The sequence below is a fragment of the Sminthopsis crassicaudata genome, chromosome 2 (assembly GCF_048593235.1).
Source record: "Sminthopsis crassicaudata isolate SCR6 chromosome 2, ASM4859323v1, whole genome shotgun sequence".
NCBI lineage: Eukaryota > Metazoa > Chordata > Mammalia > Dasyuromorphia > Dasyuridae > Sminthopsis > Sminthopsis crassicaudata.
In genome coordinates this window covers 313,137,825-313,155,879 of record NC_133618.1, presented here as the reverse complement: position 1 = coordinate 313,155,879, position 18,055 = coordinate 313,137,825, and the positions used below count along the sequence as shown (strand labels likewise).

Below are 18,055 nucleotides of genomic sequence, written 5' to 3'. Positions count from 1 at the left end.
ACTTGTCACACAACTAGAGGTGGAATTTGAACTCGTCTTCATGTATCATCTAGCTGCCAGGGGATTTCCCTTTCCAAAAACTGTTCCCTTAGAATGGGTGATTTTTTTCCCCTTTTACTTCTTTTATATTAGCCTTCCTCCAACTCCAATCATGAGAAATAGCACACACAGTCTACAATCTATGTTTTATTCTATTTTAATAATAGGAGGGGAAAGCGGCAGCTAGGTGGTGCAGTGGATAGAGCACCAGCCCTGAATTCAGGAGGACCCGAGTTCAAATCTAGTCTCATACACTTAACACTTCCTAGCTGTGTGACCCTGGGCAAGTCACTTACCCCCAGCCTCAGGGGGAAAAAATAATAATAATAATAGGAGGGGGAGATGTTAAGTTATGAACTACCTACAAAGTTATAGGTACAGTTTCATGGTAATCAATTAATATGACACAAGCTCTTTTGGGAATTTCCAGTTTCCTATCAGCTTTATGTTTACTCCTTTCCCTGAGCTGTCATTTCTTCTTGTTTATGTGAATGGTAAACATCAAATAACCCTATTTGGTTATAGTTCATGAGTAGTAGAAAGAGGGCAAAACCTGGCTTGCCTTTCCCAGAACTGCCCTCTATCTTTCCCCTTCTGGATATGTAAATTTGATAGATCTCCGGATGCCTTGTGTGGTCAAAAGACCACAGCTGGAAACCTGGAGTATTATAACAGCTTCCTGATAGATTTCCTGGATTTCAAGTTCTTCCTTCTTTAATGCAGTGCCAGAATGCCAGAATGATTTTCCTAAAGCACAAGAGTGACCAATTTGCTTTCCTACTCAATAAACTCCAGGGACTGCTTATTACTTCATTTCTTCATCTTTACACTCATGTCAAAACCTAGAGATTCTCTAAAAGCTCTTCAATTTTTTTCCCTAGTTCTTCCATAGTGTCACCAAACCACTTGATTGATACAGAGCTCACCTGTGCCAGATACTTATGATTATATTTAAAAATTCTTAAACTTGCCCTAAGACTTAGAACTGGGAGAAAGCGTAAAGGTCATCCAGACCAATTCCCATCAGTTTTTGTTGCTATTGTTCAGTTTTGTCTGGCTTTCCATGACTCCATTTGGAATTTTCTTGGCAAAGATACTGGGGCCATTTCCTTCTCCAGTTTATTTTACAGAAAAAGAAACTAAGATAACAGGGTTAAATGACTTGCTCACAGTCACACAGCTAGTGTGGGAAGCCAGATTTCAATCAGGAAGATGATTTTTCCTGACTCCAGGTTCAAGACTATATCTACTAAGCCACCTGGCTGCCTCCAAGGCAGACAAAGTTTAAATGGCTTGCCAAGGCCACACAGTTAGTGAGTATCTGAGTATCAGATCTTCTTGACTCAGCCCAGCATTCTGTTCACTGGGCCACCTAGTTGCCAACCATGCCATTATCATCATAGCTAGAATGGATTTCCAGCTAGCTGTCCTCTCCCTCAGTAATTCCCCAGATCTGGATTACAGCTAATAAGGGGTAGGTCCTCTGACCCTTGATTCAATGTTGTTTTTGTTTTTCATCTTCCACCATACTATTCTGTTGGTCTCCTTTCCAGCATCAAAAGTTTTAATGTCTTATAATATTGGACCCTGGATCCTATTTGGGGTTTTTCCTTGTAAAAATACTAGAGTGATTTGCCATTTCCTTCTCCAGTTCATTTTATAGATGAGGAAACTGAGGCAATGGAGTAGTGTATAAAAGGGCCAACTACCAGGTGAGGATGATCTGCTTTGATGTTCTAGTTCTCCTGCATAGTACCAACACCTCCTTGTGACTCTAGGCAAGTTACTTGATGCTATGGTACCCTGGAAACTCTCCAGAGTAGTCATCACTCTTTGCTGGCAAAATGACTCCTTAAATTGAGGAAACAAACAGATGAAGGAAAGGGAAAGAGCTCCTTCACACTCATTAATCCACACTGATTTGAGGAGAGGAGGAAGGCGGGAATTCTACCATAGGTCTTTAGTTTCTAGAATTGTTGGAATTAAGAGGTGTCTCCGAATTTCTTGAAGGGGAAAGGGATAAGCATTTATATAGTGTCTGCCACATTCCAGGCACTCATTTGATCCTCACAATATCCTTGGGAGGCAGGTGCTATAGTCAACCCCACTTTACAGTTTAGGAAACTGAGGCAGATGGAAGTTAAGTAACTTGCCTAGATAGAGTCTGAGATTGAATTTGAACTCAAGAGCTTTCTAATTTTAGATCTAGCTCTCTATCCACCATACCACCCAGTTGCCAAGAAAGCCATTATCAGCAAAGCTAGAAAGTTCTTCAAAGGTCCTCTAGACCAATCCAAAGGCCCACAGATCTTCTGACTTCAAATTGATCTCTGTTTAGTTCACATCTTCCATTCTTTGCAAAACTAGTGTGCTCGGACCACAGGTAGATACTAAGAAAGATAAACTTTGTTCTTTGCTCCCACAGTTACATAAATCAGTGTGACATGGTAAGGGATAACACTGTGTGAGAAGGGGTTCCTTGCTCCTACAGTTACATAAGTCACTATGGCATGGATAACACTGTGTGAGAAGGGGTTCCTTGCTCCTACAGTTACATGTAACTACAGTCACTGTAACATGGATAACACTGTGTGAAAAGGATACACAGTGTCCATCCCTTTCATTCCTGAACTTTGATCTCTATTCAAATTGAATAGGGAATAAAGTCACTTCATAGTTTTTTTATTTGAATTGCTTCTTCTGCCCATGTTGGGGGTTGAGGGGCTGGGATAAGGAGCCCCGAATGGGAGAGTTCAGGGAATGAGAGTAAGATCCCCTCCATGGGTGAATTTGGGAGAAATGTCAAAAAGTGACGAGGACAGGGATGAAGACGGGAATTGGGACTCAGGGTCAGGCCATTTCCCTTTTAAAGTGAAATCTAACCCCTTTCTCTTTTAAATGGCTTTCTGGCCGCCGGCCCGAGTCTCGGCCAGGGCAGGCTGGTGGGGCTGGTTTCTCTGGGGCCCCCAGCAGGAAGCAGAGAGTCTTCCATTTCCAAGGTAATGACAAATTTCCTGTCACAGGTGGTTTTCTGGTTAAAAACCGTCAGTTATTGGGCTCTCCACCCCACCCCTCAGGCTGTCGAGGGCCAGGCAACCTATTTACTGAGGAGACCTGGAGAGAAATAATATTGGAGCCTGGAGCCCGGAGGAGGAGGATGCACTAGGTGACACTTCCTGAAAGCCGGGCCAGCCCCCAGTGACTGTGAGACTGTCCGAGCTGCCTTGTTCTTCCCCAAGCAGCCCTCCCACCTCAAGGCCCCTCCCCTCAGCCTTAGGGGTTTACCCAAACTTTTCAGTATATAGAATTTACAGTAAATGTTGCCACTGGTGGAAATTCAGAGGGGGCGAGGAAAAGGGCTAGAGAAAGGGGAAGGCCAAGACTCCTGGTCCCCGGTTCCCTTCTCACAAACAACCCCCAGTCCAGTGTCCTGTTTATCTTTTTTAGGGCTTTCGGTAAAGTGGGGATGCCCTAACTCAGAAATATTTGGGTAAATAGCCAACTCACTCTCCTGTCCTTAGAAAACCAGGGCTCCTGACCTCATCCATTCTCAATACTGCATCCTGAGTAGATTTTATGGGCCTGTGAATGGATTTAGGCTGATTCATCTATATTCATTATATTTCTTCTCTTCTATTCTGTCCTGCCTTGCCATCCCCCTCCATGCCCAGAATGTATTCCCTCCTCACTTCAGCCTCTTAGAATCCTTATTTTTAATGAAACCTTTACTCAAACACCATCTCCAATCTCCCCAGCTGCCCAATTCTAGGTAATCATGTGTTTATAAAAGCAGGACCCATACTTTGTTGCATCTCATCTTTGGAGGCTGCACTGAGCACACAGTAACCTTCAAACAAAAAATCCTGCACCAATATTCCCTCCCCTGTAGTTCTGCTTTGTAGGTTTTTCAAGCATTTTCCAGCAATGCAATAAATAGCTGACTTTGATTCCAGGTTTGTCTTTTTTGAAGGCATTTGGCAATAAAGCTGAAAACATCATGCTAAAAAAAAAAGCCTGGGAGCAAAGCCACAGCCTTGTTTCACCGCAGTGGTGACGGGGAAAGCTCGAGAGCATGGTCCATTGTCCAGAACCCAGGCAAGGATGCCTGTGAAATTCATACACTGATTGTATGACATGGGAGACAATGGCACAGGACTGTGCCCTCCTAGGAGAAGGCACTGTGCTCTATGATCAAAACAGAATTAAATCAGCTCCAAGGAAAAGTAAGATGTGCAGAGTTAGAAAAGCCACCCAAATGTTCCTGGGAATTATTTGTGGGCAACATGTGGCAGAGCATCCCGGTCTCGTACGGGGCTGATCAGTCAGTCATTCACACTGTGACTTGACTCTAACATAGTGATATCATTTTGGTCCTCTTCAAGAATGAAAGCCAACAATTATATAAACAGGAGCCTGACTAAGGGCAGACTTGTTGAACAGTCAGTTTTCACATTGAGGAGAGTCTAGCACAATTGTATCTCTTACTCTTCATGACCCCACTTTTGGGTTTTCTTGGAAAAGATACTGGGGGACTTCGCCATTTCCTTCACTAGTTCATTTTACAGATGAGGAAACTGAGGCAAATGGGGTTAAGTGACTTGCCCAGGGTTACACATTAAGTGTCTAAAGTTGAATTTGAACTCAGAAAGATGAGTTTCTTTCTGATTCCAAGTCCAAGTTCTATCCACTGTACCACCTAACTACCCTTGATTAGTTACTTATGTCTCCCCTGTAGATCCCTGAGGGCAAGGGTTACTTAATGTTTGTCTTTGTATCACCAATATCTGATAAATAGTACTTGCTTAATAAATGCTTGCTGATTAATTGTGACAGATAGCAAGTGTTTGAGAAATTACTGGTGTACCCATTCCTTCTACTGTAATATCTTCATTTTAGGCTTCTTTCATGTTCCTTCCATCTTCTTTTTCTTACTGATACCTGGCTTTCTCAGAAACACTACATCTTATCTTCCTTTTTTAGAACTGGGCACATACCCCTTAACTATCTGGTCTCAGACTGGGAATCAGAATACTCATTCCTATTCTCATTGGCTGTTTTCAGATCCTCTCTGTGTCATCATCCATTTCTGTATTTATGATCCATTGATCCAATGGTCCAAGCAGCTGTACTACCCATCCACAGTATTTTATTCTTCTTTTCACAGTTAGTTCAATGATTGGTTAATAGTATTCACTTTCTCCCAAACTTTTGCCTCATACTAGAGAACTCAATCATACATGCTGATAAGCCTTCAAATAACCTTATTTTTAATTCCTATGACCTATTCTTCCACTCCACCTTCACTACCTCCAAGATGTCCATATCCTTGACTTTGCTTCACATTAAAGTGTTCCACTTCCTTAATCAAGAACTAAAAATTCCTTTACCTGAACACAATCTCCTATTATTCCATTTCTCTCTATGCCTTTCTCCTCCCAGTCTTCCTTCTGATGGTGAGCTACAATCAGTCTGTTTCATTTTCTTTTGCCATGCCATTACCCTTCCTCTGGTTATTACTTCCCTACTGGATCTCAACCCCTTAGTGAATCACTTCATCTCTACTCTAGTATACCTTGATTTCCCGGCTCCCTTGTCCAGACACCACTTTACTATTTCCAAATCCTGTGTCAGTGTTACTCTCAGCATCCGCCTCCTTTGATTCCACTTATGCTGCTGTACATAGTTGGTGGTGGAAGTCTTGCAACCATAATGATTAGCTGTACCACAAAATTATCTTATTAATACCAAATGGACCCTCACTACAATAAGGCAGTTTCCTTACTCCTTCCTCATTTGTTATGGCACTCTCTTCTAGAGAAGCTGTTCCAAGCATTCTCCTCCTTCATTAAGCCTCTGACAGTATCTTCCCCCACCTTCTCAAGAGAGTACCATGACTCACATCAATTTTTTTTGTTTGTTTGTTTTTTTTCAACTTTCACATTTTTTATGGAACAGTTTTATTCTGCCTTAGAATAAAAATCTTGCTTTAATGTTGCAAGGTACACTGCAGGTATACCTTGCTGCCAGTTATTATGGAACAAAATACCTCACTCATTCACCCAAAATTGCCTTACATCTTAACAAAACAACTGAATCTGAGCTAGTCAGTGAAATTCCTTTTCCCCTCCTCTTCATCAATATCTCTTTGTTATCTTCTTACAAAATCTTTGCATTATTCCTCAGAATTTTTTTTCCCCTCCATCCAGTTTGATAAAGAGCTGACCTTTCTCTTTATCAAGGCCAACACAGCTACTTAAAATCTTAAAAAGAAAAAAAAAATTGATCCCATCTCTTCTAAGATTCTTCAAGCAGATTGTTTCTCTCTATTATCTCCTCCCTCTTTCTAATTCTCAATCTTTCCCTTTCTAGTTCTTTCCCTACTGCCTACAAATAAGATCCCACCATCTCTGCTAAATATCATCCTATATCTCTCTTTTTCTCAGACAAATCCTCAGAAAAGTCATCGACATTTGGTATCTTCACTTCTTCTTTTCACATTTTCTTCTCAAATTTTCTCCAATCTGGTTCATCACTTAACTAAAACAGCTCTTTCTAAAGTCACCAATAAATACTATGAATTCAATCATCATCTTCATGCAGATGGCTCCCATCCTCATATCCATCCTCAGTCTCTCTCCTGAGCACCAATCCTTCATCACCAACTGCCTAGTAGGCATTTCAAACTTAACATTTCCAAAACAGAACTACCCTCCCATAACCCATTTCTCTTCCAACTTTTTCTATTATTATTATTATTATTCCCTATTACCCTTCTCTCAGTCACTCAGAATCAAAACCTTGGGATTGAACTCTACTGCTCTCTCACTTACCTCACACATATAATTAGTTGCCACATCTTATTGATTCTGTCTCCAAAATATCTCTCAAATGTGTTTCCTCCTCTCCCCCCATCCCCCTTCAAATCCTCACTACTTCTTTCTGAAAATAATACAATAGTCTCTTATTTGTTCTCTGCCTCAAACCTCTCCCCTTTCCAATCCATTCTTCCCTTCTTATTTTTTTTTCTGAGGTAATTGGGGTTAAGTGACTTGCCCAGAGTCACACAGCTATAAAGTGTTGAGGTCTAAGGTCAAATTAGAACTCAGATCCTCCTGACTTCAGGGCTGGTGCTCTATCCACTGGGTCACCTAGCTACTCCTTCCAATCCATTCTTTCTTTACCCAGCAGCCAGCAGCTAAAGCAATTTTCCTAAAGTGCAAAACTAACATATCATCTCCTTGTTCAGCAAACTTCAGTGGCTCTCTGTGGCCTTGAGCACCAACCAACCATAAACTTCTCTGGTATTTAAAGCTTTTTCCAATCTGATTGCTCCCTACCTTTCTAGTCCTCTACATTACTCCCCTCCCTTCCCTGTGTGGTCTAGTCTCCTCACTGTTCCTCAAACACACCTTGTTTCTGGGTCTTTGCACTGCCATCCTCCATCCCTATAATGCATTCATTCCTAACTTCACCTCTTGGAATCACAGACTTCCTTCAAGACTCAGTTCCAATGCCCCTTTCTCCATGAAGCATTTCCTGATCCCTTTCCCTAGCCACCACTACCATGGCCTTGTCTTTTCCCCATTCTGTTGGGTTTTGCTGTTGTTCAGTCAGTTTACTTAGATCTGACTCTTCATGACCTTTGGTTTTCTTGGCAAAGATACTGATGTTATAGGAAAAGACAAACTTTGGGTGAATGTGTTGTCATAGACACAGTCAGAATTGTGCAAATGATTCATGGATTCTCCCCTTTGGAGATTATCTGTGGCAATTTAAAAATGCCAGTTTGTCCTCTAACAGTCAACTTCAAGACTTCTGACTCACCAACCCCCTGATACCAGTTGATTGGTGTTTAAAGAATTTGTTGAGCTGTTTTTCAGTAGTGTCTGACTCTTCGTGACCCAATTTAGGGGTTTCTTGGCAATGATACTGGAGTGATTTGCCACTTCGTCTGACAGATAAGGCAACCGAGGCAAACCAGATGAAATGACTTATCCAGGATCACACAGCTAGCTAGTATGTGTTTGAGAGCAGAATTGAACCCAGAGAGATCTTCCTACCTCCACTGAGCCACCTAAGATGCTTAAAAAATACAATTTCCTTTAATGATGACCTAAGCAACATTTAATTGAATTCAACCAACATTTATCAAGTGACTACTATTTATAAGAGTTTTAGTAGATATTGCTTATACAAACAGCTACAATAAAGACTCTTTCAAAGGGTTTGCAGGTTGAGATAGGAGCTGGAGGTGTGGAGAACAAAGAAGGGATACCCAGCTGTTTTAGATGAGGTCATGGATACCTGTGAAGAGGTTCAAGCAAAGTATGATAAAACACTAAAGGAGTGGGGAGTCACCAAAGGCTTTGTAAAGGAGGAGGTTCCTCACACTTTTAAGACAGACAAAAAGAAAGAGAAGATAAGGGAAAGAAATGCATGAAGTGGTCAGGAGAACACAAAGAGAGAGACAGAGAAAGAAATAGCTCATATTTATAGAATATTTTTTATTTATTTTATTTTTAGTTTATGGAAAAAAACAATCATTTCTGTAAAGTAGCATAAAAAAAAGATTGCACATGAAACTGTCGATCTATATGTGTTAGTTACTATTCCTGTTAAATATAGAATAAAGTTGCCCTGTAGATTTCTTTATTTTTCCTCCTCTCCTCAAGATGACTACCATTAGACTATATGTCCATGTGGAAGTGTGGGTGTGGATGTGTGTACACATGTGTGTGCATGTAAAATCATTCTATACTTCTATTTATCTATTCTTTCTCTGGATGCAGAGTGTTTTTCTTCATATGTCCTTTATAGTTAATTTGAGTATTTATAATCATCAAAAGCACTTAGTTGCTCAAAACAATCTTAAAACAATCCTGCTGTTACTGTATACAGTGTTCTCTTGGTTCTGCTCATTTCCCTCTTCATCATTTCATGCAAATCTATCCATCATTTTCTACAATGAACTTATCATTTTTTATAGTCCAGTAGTATTCCATCACAATCGTATACCACAACTTCTTCAGCCATTCCCCAATTGTTGGTCACCCACCCCAATTTCCAGCTCTTTGCCACCACAAAGAGAGCTTCTACAAACATTTTAGAACATTACAGATCCTTTTCCAATGTGCCTAATAATCTTGGTTACAGACCTAGCAGTGATATTGTTGTGTCAAGGGGTATAGGCAGTTAACTCTTTGGCTATAATTCAATATCCTTTTTTCAGAAAGGTTTTCAGCATCATAATAACTCTGTGATGTAAGTTGTCGCAATCTTACTATTCCCATTTTACAAATGAAGCAACTGAGGGCCAGAGAAGTGAAGTAATTTGCTTTTCTGTTAAATATGGCTTTAAATTTTGACGACTCCAAGCCCAGTGCTTTTTCCATTTCATGATCACAGTCTCTGGTTCTTCATATGAATTTCTAATTTTGCTCCCCTGCTCCAACCAACTCCTGGCTTCTCTATTAACTTCTTGCCTCCCATTGAATACAAAAGGGCTAACTTTGTGTCCCGGTCTCTCAACCCACAGGAAAGTGAAGATCTGGAGAAACAAAATGCAGCTCTCCGCAAGGAGATCAAGCAGTTGACAGAAGAAATGAAATATTTCACTTCCGTTCTGAGCAGCCATGAACCCCTGTGCTCCATCTTGGCCACCACATCTCCATCACCCCCTGAGGTGGTCTATGGAGCCCACGCCTTCCACCAGCCCCATGTCAGCTCCCCGCGATTCCAGCCTTGATCCTACCACCATGGAAGGAGCGTTAGAGACTCCGACATTCAACTGCAGAGATTCTTCCCTAGGATTTCCAGTGGGAGAGTCCACTGAACACACAAAGTTCTGGTGAAGGGAAAATGAACTGTTTTTGCAATGGCAGCCTCGTTCATCTCCTGCTGAATCTCTCCTCTCTCTAGAAAAAAAAGAGGTGGATAATGGACTACAGAAGACAAAAATGACCGATGGGTGCCAGCATGGAACACCAGCGCTTCTTGTATTGTGTGCCCAACACAGTGCGTTTCTATACCTTCCTCTTGGAGACATGATCCATGACAACTGTACCGCCAAATCTGAGACAATAACAGAGATTTATTTTTCTAAATAAAAGTTAAAAGAAGTGAATTTCAAAAAGGATAATATTTTCTTCCACTTTCCCCTTTTGATTTTCTGATCACAAAGTTTCTTCTCAAATAGACTGTTCTGTTCACTTCTGTTATTGTATCCCCCAACAGTATCTGATGTGTATATCAGGTGCTTGAATTGATTGACTGATTGATCTACCCCACCTTAAAGAGAACATTCTCATCTTGGAAATAGCCATGTCTCAATCAGGAATTAATTCCTGAAATATTAATGTAGGTTTTCACACACTCTGCACAGATGTATAATATACATTTAACAAATACAAAGTATCTGAAAAATCTTAGTGCAAAAGTGTTAAGCTACAAAGCCCCCAAATTACACTAAGACTTTTGAGATGCCCTGTATATTATCCATATGTTATATTTTCACCTGTGTATGTACCTGTCATTTCAAAAAGTCCGGGATCTGATGTGAACATTCCTTCCATCTATTCAGATCACAACTTATCTGTATGTCTCATTATCCTATTTGCGTCTTGGTGGGCGTTTTCCTATAAATCCTCCACAAATCCTTGGTAGTGAATCTACCAAATATGTCATTTCATAGGGACCACAGCAACACTGAGACTGTCAATATGCAGTCCATCACTTTGTCTATGTAACAGGCCCATCTCCTTTCTGGACCACACATCTTCTGATCATTACCTCTTAGGTCACTTCTTGTTCCTAGAGTACATAGATGTCCACTGGAAATATTACAGCCTCTGTAATATTAAATGACTCTCCATTGTACTTTGGGTTGGTTGAAGCTTTTAGTTTTAAAGTTTCTGGTGCATGAGATCATTCTTGCTTGATAAGGACTATGGCAAAGATAACGGACTGTAATAATTAGCATCAAGCAAGGAAGAAAATAAACGTGCATGATTGCCAAAGGTGTTTATCACTATTATTATAATGACTGACATTTATATAGTAATGTTTACAAAGTATTTCTCATACTTCACCAGACCTCTAAGAAAGGTAGATAAGGGCCGAAAGGTTTATTATAACCATTTTACAGATGTAGAAGTCATGTTATAGCTGTCCAAGTAGGGTATACAAGTATAACTATAAATTGTTATATTAGTAGAATCAGAGATAGAGTCAGACTCAAATCCCTCCTGATTCCAAGTCAAGACTTCTTTCCAATATTCTAATTCTAACATGGGAAATATCTTATATTCCAGATGGGAAATAGATTTTCTAAAGATGCTGAGATCTTCCAGGTGCTACTGAAAATTGTATCAGTAATTGTATCAGGTCCTAAGTTCTAGAATTTCAAGACCTCCTCAATTACTCTTACATAATTACTCAAAAGAGAATGGTTTAACAATCCCTACAAGGAAATATTATTTTTCAAATGTGTGCAAATGCTTTTTTGAATAATAAAATACAAATGAGTTTAAAAGTATTAATTGAATTCATGGTGTATTTTTGTCATGATGTATTTTCTCAATATTAGCAGTAACAATAATAATAATTTACACTTACATAGCACTTTGTAGTTCACAAAACACAGAGGTCTTAGTACCAATTTTAAGCTTTAATTTTGGGATACCCTATATATTCTAATTTGATAGGGATTAGGGGAATTGTTCAACAATAAATTTTTGAGTTGGAATTTGAGTTCATGTCTTCCTGATCTTAACACTTAATCCACTAACACAGGCTTAGTTAGGTGGCACAGTAAATGGAGCACCTTCCCTAAAGTCAGAAAGACTTATCTTTCCAAGTTCAGATCCAAACTCAGACTCTTCCTAGCTGTGTGACCCTGGACACTAAGTCCTGCTTGTCTCATCAGTTTCCTCACCTGCCAAATAAGTTAGAGAAGGAAAGGGCAAAGCACTCCAGTATCTTTGCCAAGAACACCCCAAATGGAATCCTGAAAAACAGCCAAACAACAACCATCACTCATACAACCATTATCTTAGGGAGGTCTTGGGGAACATTAAAAAAGAGCCTCCTACTCTAAAAGGTTGGAAAGCAATGCTTTAATGCTTGATGACATCAATATTGTTCTACTTTGGGTTTAGACTTGTCTGAAAACTCATTTTATATGTGTATTTCCAGCCTTCTTTCTGAATCTTCATTCCCTTTCTCTTTTGCCCCACATATAAATTTCCTCAACAACTCAGAATCACAGAATCTCACCTGGAAAGAATTTCAGTCAACAAACATTTATTAACTATCTACTATGTGCCAGTCACTATGAATGAATGACATATTTTATTTAGCATTTACTATCTGCAAAGCACTGGGGCACAAATAAAAAAGTAAAACAGTCCCCGGCCTCAAGCAACATATATTCTAATAAGGGAGAACATTACTAAGTATATAAAAGATACATACATAATAAATGGAAAGTAATTTGGAAAAGGAAATATTATAGCTTGTGGGAAGGCAGACTTTGAGCATTGTCTTCAAAAAAGCCCAGGAAATCAAAAGAGTACCCAGTGTTGAGCTTTTCATTTTCTTCTTTTTCTTAATTAAGTTAAATTTGTGTTCACTGGGTGGGGAAAAGGACAGAATAGGATATCATTATATTGTTCAGTCATTTCAGGTTCTTTATAAACCCATTTGGGTTTTCTTAGCAAAGATTTTAATTTCTCTGGGTAGTTTGCCTTTTTCTTCTCCAGCTCATTTGCAGATAAGGAAACCAAGGCATAGTTAGAAAGTAGCTAAGCTAGATTTGAACTCAGATCTTCTTGACTACAAGCCTCTATCCACTAAGCTGTCATAATATTATTATCTCATATAATTCTTTTCTTTTTTTTCTTGCAAGGCAATTGGGATTAAGCAAGGTCACACTGCTAGTAATGTCTGAGGTCAGATTTGAACTCAGATCCTCCCAATTTCAGGGCTTGTATTCTATCCATGGCATGTTTCCCAATAGAATCTAAACTTCTTGAAGGCAGGAGTGGGTTCTTTCTTTTTTGGGGGCAGGAGGGGTATTCCCATTACTTTGCACAGAGCCATACACATAGTAAACATTTCAATAAATTATTATTGAATGAGTGAATGAAGAGATGAAGTGGTGTTGAGGAAATCATAGAATCAGTAAATATCAGGGTTGGAAGGATATCTAGAACAGGGTTCTTTAAAAAAAAAATTATCATAGCTTTTTATTGACAAAACATATGCATGCGTAATGTTTCACCATTGATCCTTGCAAAACCTTTTGTTCCAACTTTTCCCCTCCTTCCTCCCACCCCCTCCCCTAGATGCCAGGTAGTCCCATACATGTTAATTATGTAAAATATATATTAAATCCAATATACGTATACATATTTATACAGTTTTCTTGCTGCACAAGAAAAATTAGATCTAGAAAGAAAGAAAAAAAACCTGAGAAGGAAAACAAAAATGCAAGCAAACAATAATAAAAAGCGTGGAAATGCTATGTTGTGGTCCATACTCATTTCCCACAGTCCTCTCTCTGGGTGTGGATGGCTCTCTTCATCACAAGATCATTGGAACTAGATTGAATCATCTCACTGTTGAAGAGAGCCACACCCATCAGAATTGATTATCATATAGTCGTGTTACTATGTACAACGATCTCCTGGTTCTGCTCATTTCACTCAGTATCAGTTCATGTAAGTCTCTCCAGGCCTCTCTGAAATCATCCTGTTGTAGACCAGGACTTCTTAAACTTTTTCCACTCATGCCCAAGAAATGTCTATATGACCGTGGATATGTGGGAATATAAAATAGGCAAACAAATAAAAAATTTATTGATAATAAACCATAATTTTGTAACCCCCACATTTAGTTACAAGACCTTATAAGGGGTGAAAACCAGTTTAAGAAACTGGGTTCTAGACCAACTCATGCAAAAAATGGAGACCCTCTAATCTTCTATAATCCTTTGGGAACCACAACAGGATCATAACAGGTTAGACTTGTAGTCTGATGAGGTAGTTTCCAAAGGTCTTAAGTTCGTGATAATTCTGCCTTTAAGATTGTAGGTGTAGTAATAATAGTAGTAGTAGTAGTAATAGTAGTAGTAGTAGTGGTAGTAATAGTAGTAGTAATGGTACTAATGGTAGTAGAAGTAGCAATAGTGGTGTCAGTGGTAGCAGTAGTAATAGTAGTAGTATTAGTGGTAGTAATAGTAGTAGTAATGGTACTAGTGGTAGTAGAAGTAGTAGTAGTATCAGTGATAGTAGTAGTGGTAGTAATGATAGTAATGGTAATAATGATAGTAGTGATAGTAGTATCAGTGGTAGTAGTAGTAATAGTAGTAGTGGTAGTAATGATAGTAATGGTAATAATGATAGTAGTGATAGTAGTATCAATGGTAGTAGTAGTAATAGTAGTAACAATAGTAGTAGTAGTAATAGTACTACTAGTGGTTGTAGTGGAGATGGTAGTAGTAGTAATGATTGTAGTGTAGTAGATGTAACAATAATGGTGTCAGTGGTAGCAGTAGTAATAGTAGTAATTAGTAATAGTAATAGTACTAGTGGTTGTAGTGGTGATGGTAGTAGTAGTAATGATAGTAGTGGAAGTAGAAGTAGTAGTAGTAGTGCCAGTGGTAGTAGTAGTACTAGTAGTAATGGTACTAGTGGTAGTAGAAGTAGTAGTAGTGTCAGTGGTAGAACTGGCAGTAATAGTACTAGAGGTAGTAGAAGTAGAAGTGTAGTAGTAGCAATGGTAGTAGTTGCACTAACAGCAGCAGTAGCAGTGGCAGTATAGTGGTAGTTAGAAGTTGTAGTTTGCGCAGCTCGGTGGTACAGTGGATAGTGGTAGGCCTGGAGTCAAGAAGATTCCTCTTTCTGACTTACTAAGTCACGTAACCTTATCGGCCTCAGTTTCTGTAACTGAGCTGGAGAAGGAAAGGACAAACCATTCTAGCATCTTTGCCAAGGAAACCCCAGAGCGGGTCACAAGGACTTAGATATGACTGAAATGGGTTGAACAACTAAAGTAGTAGTAGTAAATATTTCACACCTTAAAGCACTACATGAATGCTAGCTATAATGATATTTTAAAACAATTTTACCATTGGAATCTATTAGTAAGAACATAAATGTTAACAATTATCACATTAACAATTATATCATAGCCAATCATAATATAGTGTTTTAAGATTTCTGAAGTACTTTAGGGATGCTATTGCATTTAATCCCAACAACTACTATTATTATCCCCGTTTTCAGATGAGGAAACTGAGGCAGACAAATTAAGTGACCTGTGTTGGGGTGATGCAACAAGTAAGTGTCTGAGCCCAGGACTCTGTCCACTAATATCACTCATGGATTTTTATTAAACATAAGATTAGATTCATCAGATGCATCCTCGAGGAGAAAAAAAAAAAAAAAAAGAGAATATGACCAGAAATAAGTGCTTAGATAGGGTGCTTTTCCTATCTAAGAAAAAATGGAACTGCCAATGTTTTTCTTCAGGGCTCTAGCTCATTGAGCAAACCACGGAAAATAAAAAACTCCAGAATTACATATACGGCCTCCCACTTTTGCTTTTCTTTTTCTAGTGTTCCAGGAGGAAGAGTGATGTCTCCCCAGAACGGCTGAAGTTGTGCTGCTCCAGTGTTGGAGAATCCCTGCCACCTTCTTCTTCTCTAAGTGTTGCCTCTCCTCTCTCTCAAGAAATCCTTAAACCCCTGATGGAGGAGGGGGGAAACCCCACCCACTGATTCTGATTCCATGTTATCTTCTGGGAAGTAATCCCATTACCAGTGTCTAGGGGCCTGTGGTTCCTTGCAAGATAGCCAGTCTAAAACTGCCAGAAGAGCTGATAGACATCTGAGAAGTGTCAGTCCTTTCCTTCCCTTGAAAATCTGTAGTTATGGGGAACCAGAGCGTTCCCAAGGCAGCTTTGCTGTTTTCCTTTTGGGGAACACTTAATTGTTAGAAGATTTTTCCTGACATCAAGACTAAATCTGCTCCATTGTAACTTCCACCAATTCTTCCTAGTTCTATTCTCTGGAACCAAATCAAAAAGGTTTAATGTCTTCCACATGAAAAGGCCTTTCTTCAAGATAGCAATGATGTTTTCCCCTCTCTGTTCTTCCCCTCCCCAACTCTTTGACCCCACAAGATTCTTTCCTCTAGGCTAAACATACCCAGTTCCCTCAGCCAGTCTCATATGGCAAAAAGTCAAGGTCTTTCAACATTGGTGACCCTTCCCTGGACATCCTTTAGCTTATCAAAATTTCCTCTAATGTTCAGAACCAAATACGTACCCAAGATCGGGCCAGACCAGGATACAGCCAAGTGTTTCATAGGGTGAATGCTTCCTCCATTGTTAAAAAGGCCTTAAATCACTATGTTTTTTTATTGGACTGAGTGTTAATTAACCAATCATTCTCCAACATAATAAGGGATTAAAATGTGATGAACCGTGCTAGGCCCTGTAAGAAATGCACCAACAAGTAAGACACAATTTCTGCCATTAGGAAAAGAGTTCTTAACTTGCACTCTATGGATTTGGATAGGAAAAAATTCCAGTTTTCTTTCCACATAAACAGATTCCTTTGTAACTCTTTGTGTTTTATTTTATGCATTTAAAAACATTATTCCAAGAAGGGGTCTTTAGGCTTCATCAGAGTGGCTTGACACAAAAAAAGTTAAGAGCTCTTGGCTTAGGAGGACAATAGGCATTTATTAAGCTCTATGTTTCAGGCACTGTGCTAAACTTAGGGACTTACCATCTCATAGGAGTGATAAGATTTGATAAAGTCCAAATTATATATACATATACACAAATGCATGTATGTAAATGCAAACACACATCTACATATAAAAACATATGTATATGTGAGCATACAAACATATGTACATATAAAATCTAAATATACATGCACGTGTGTATATTTAAACACACACATGTATATACATATATATATTCTTTTGAAGATGGAGTTGTTTCTCTTGATTGAATGAAAAGGGTATTAGCATTGACTGGATGGAGATTGGACAACCCCAATGATCCTCATAAAGCTGAATTCTTCTGTTCAGACAGGGCTGAACCTAGCAGCTGAGGAAGAATCCAGGCTCTGATGGGGAGGTCATCCCTCAGCAACTTGCCACCCCCCACCCCCCAGTTATTAACTAGTTACCCACCAGGTGACCTCCCCCAATTAGCAAATAGCTGAGACATGCTCTGTACACTCAGACCCAGAACCCAGCGATGCAGTGACTGCAGGCTAATTCAAGGACCAGAGTCTCTGGAGACAGAGAGATGACTCTGCACTTAGGTGAGAGCCAGTCCTGTCAGGGAGCTGACCAGTGGAGCAGGTCCAGGAGCCTAAAAGAAATGTTCTTCTCATGGAGAGCACTGTAACATGCACGAGGAAAGAAAGGAACATTGGAGTTGTCTTGGACATATATATTCTTCCCGTGTGTGCCTCCAGATTATTGTAGTTTGAGCCCACTTTTCCAAAAGATGCTATATATATATTTGAGGGAGTTTATACCCTAGACTTTATAGGAGGATATTTTATAGATACTGTTCTTAATACATTATAATTATTGTCTCTATCCATTCCAGTGACTTAGCACCTTGTAAGAATTCTAATAGTTATCCCCCAATCTCATTTTGCCTTCTGCTACTTTCATATATTTGCTTAGGCTATCTAGTCCCTATATCTAGAGTGAAGTTCTTTATCTATTGAAATCCCTCTCTTTGCACCCAATTCTGGTGCCATTTCCTCTATGAAACTTTCCTTGATTCTATCATCTGAAAATTATGTCTCCTTCCTTAAATTTTCTTAGAGCAATCTGTCTGGACCTCTCCTTTACTCTATTCATGATGTTCTATATTTTACCAGTAATTTGTATCAGTGCAGTCCTAGTTACAGGGCAATTAGGTGGCTCGTTAAATAATGTAGAGCCTGGAGAAAGAAAAAACTCCTCTTCTGGAGTTCAAATCT

At 39.3% G+C, this 18,055-nt stretch overlaps 1 protein-coding gene across 1 annotated transcript in view; it reads left to right on the top strand.

Annotated features, from left to right (window-relative positions):
• Nucleotides 1–11,572, top strand: part of BATF (basic leucine zipper ATF-like transcription factor) — a 38,636-nt gene extending 27,064 nt beyond the window's left edge. The window contains exon 3 of the mRNA XM_074289985.1: nucleotides 9,575–11,572. Coding sequence (XP_074146086.1) covers nucleotides 9,575–9,784 — 210 coding nt within the window. The 3' untranslated portion in view covers nucleotides 9,785–11,572. The remainder of the gene's footprint in view (nucleotides 1–9,574) is intronic.
• The last annotated feature ends 6,483 nt before the right edge of the window (nucleotides 11,573–18,055 follow it).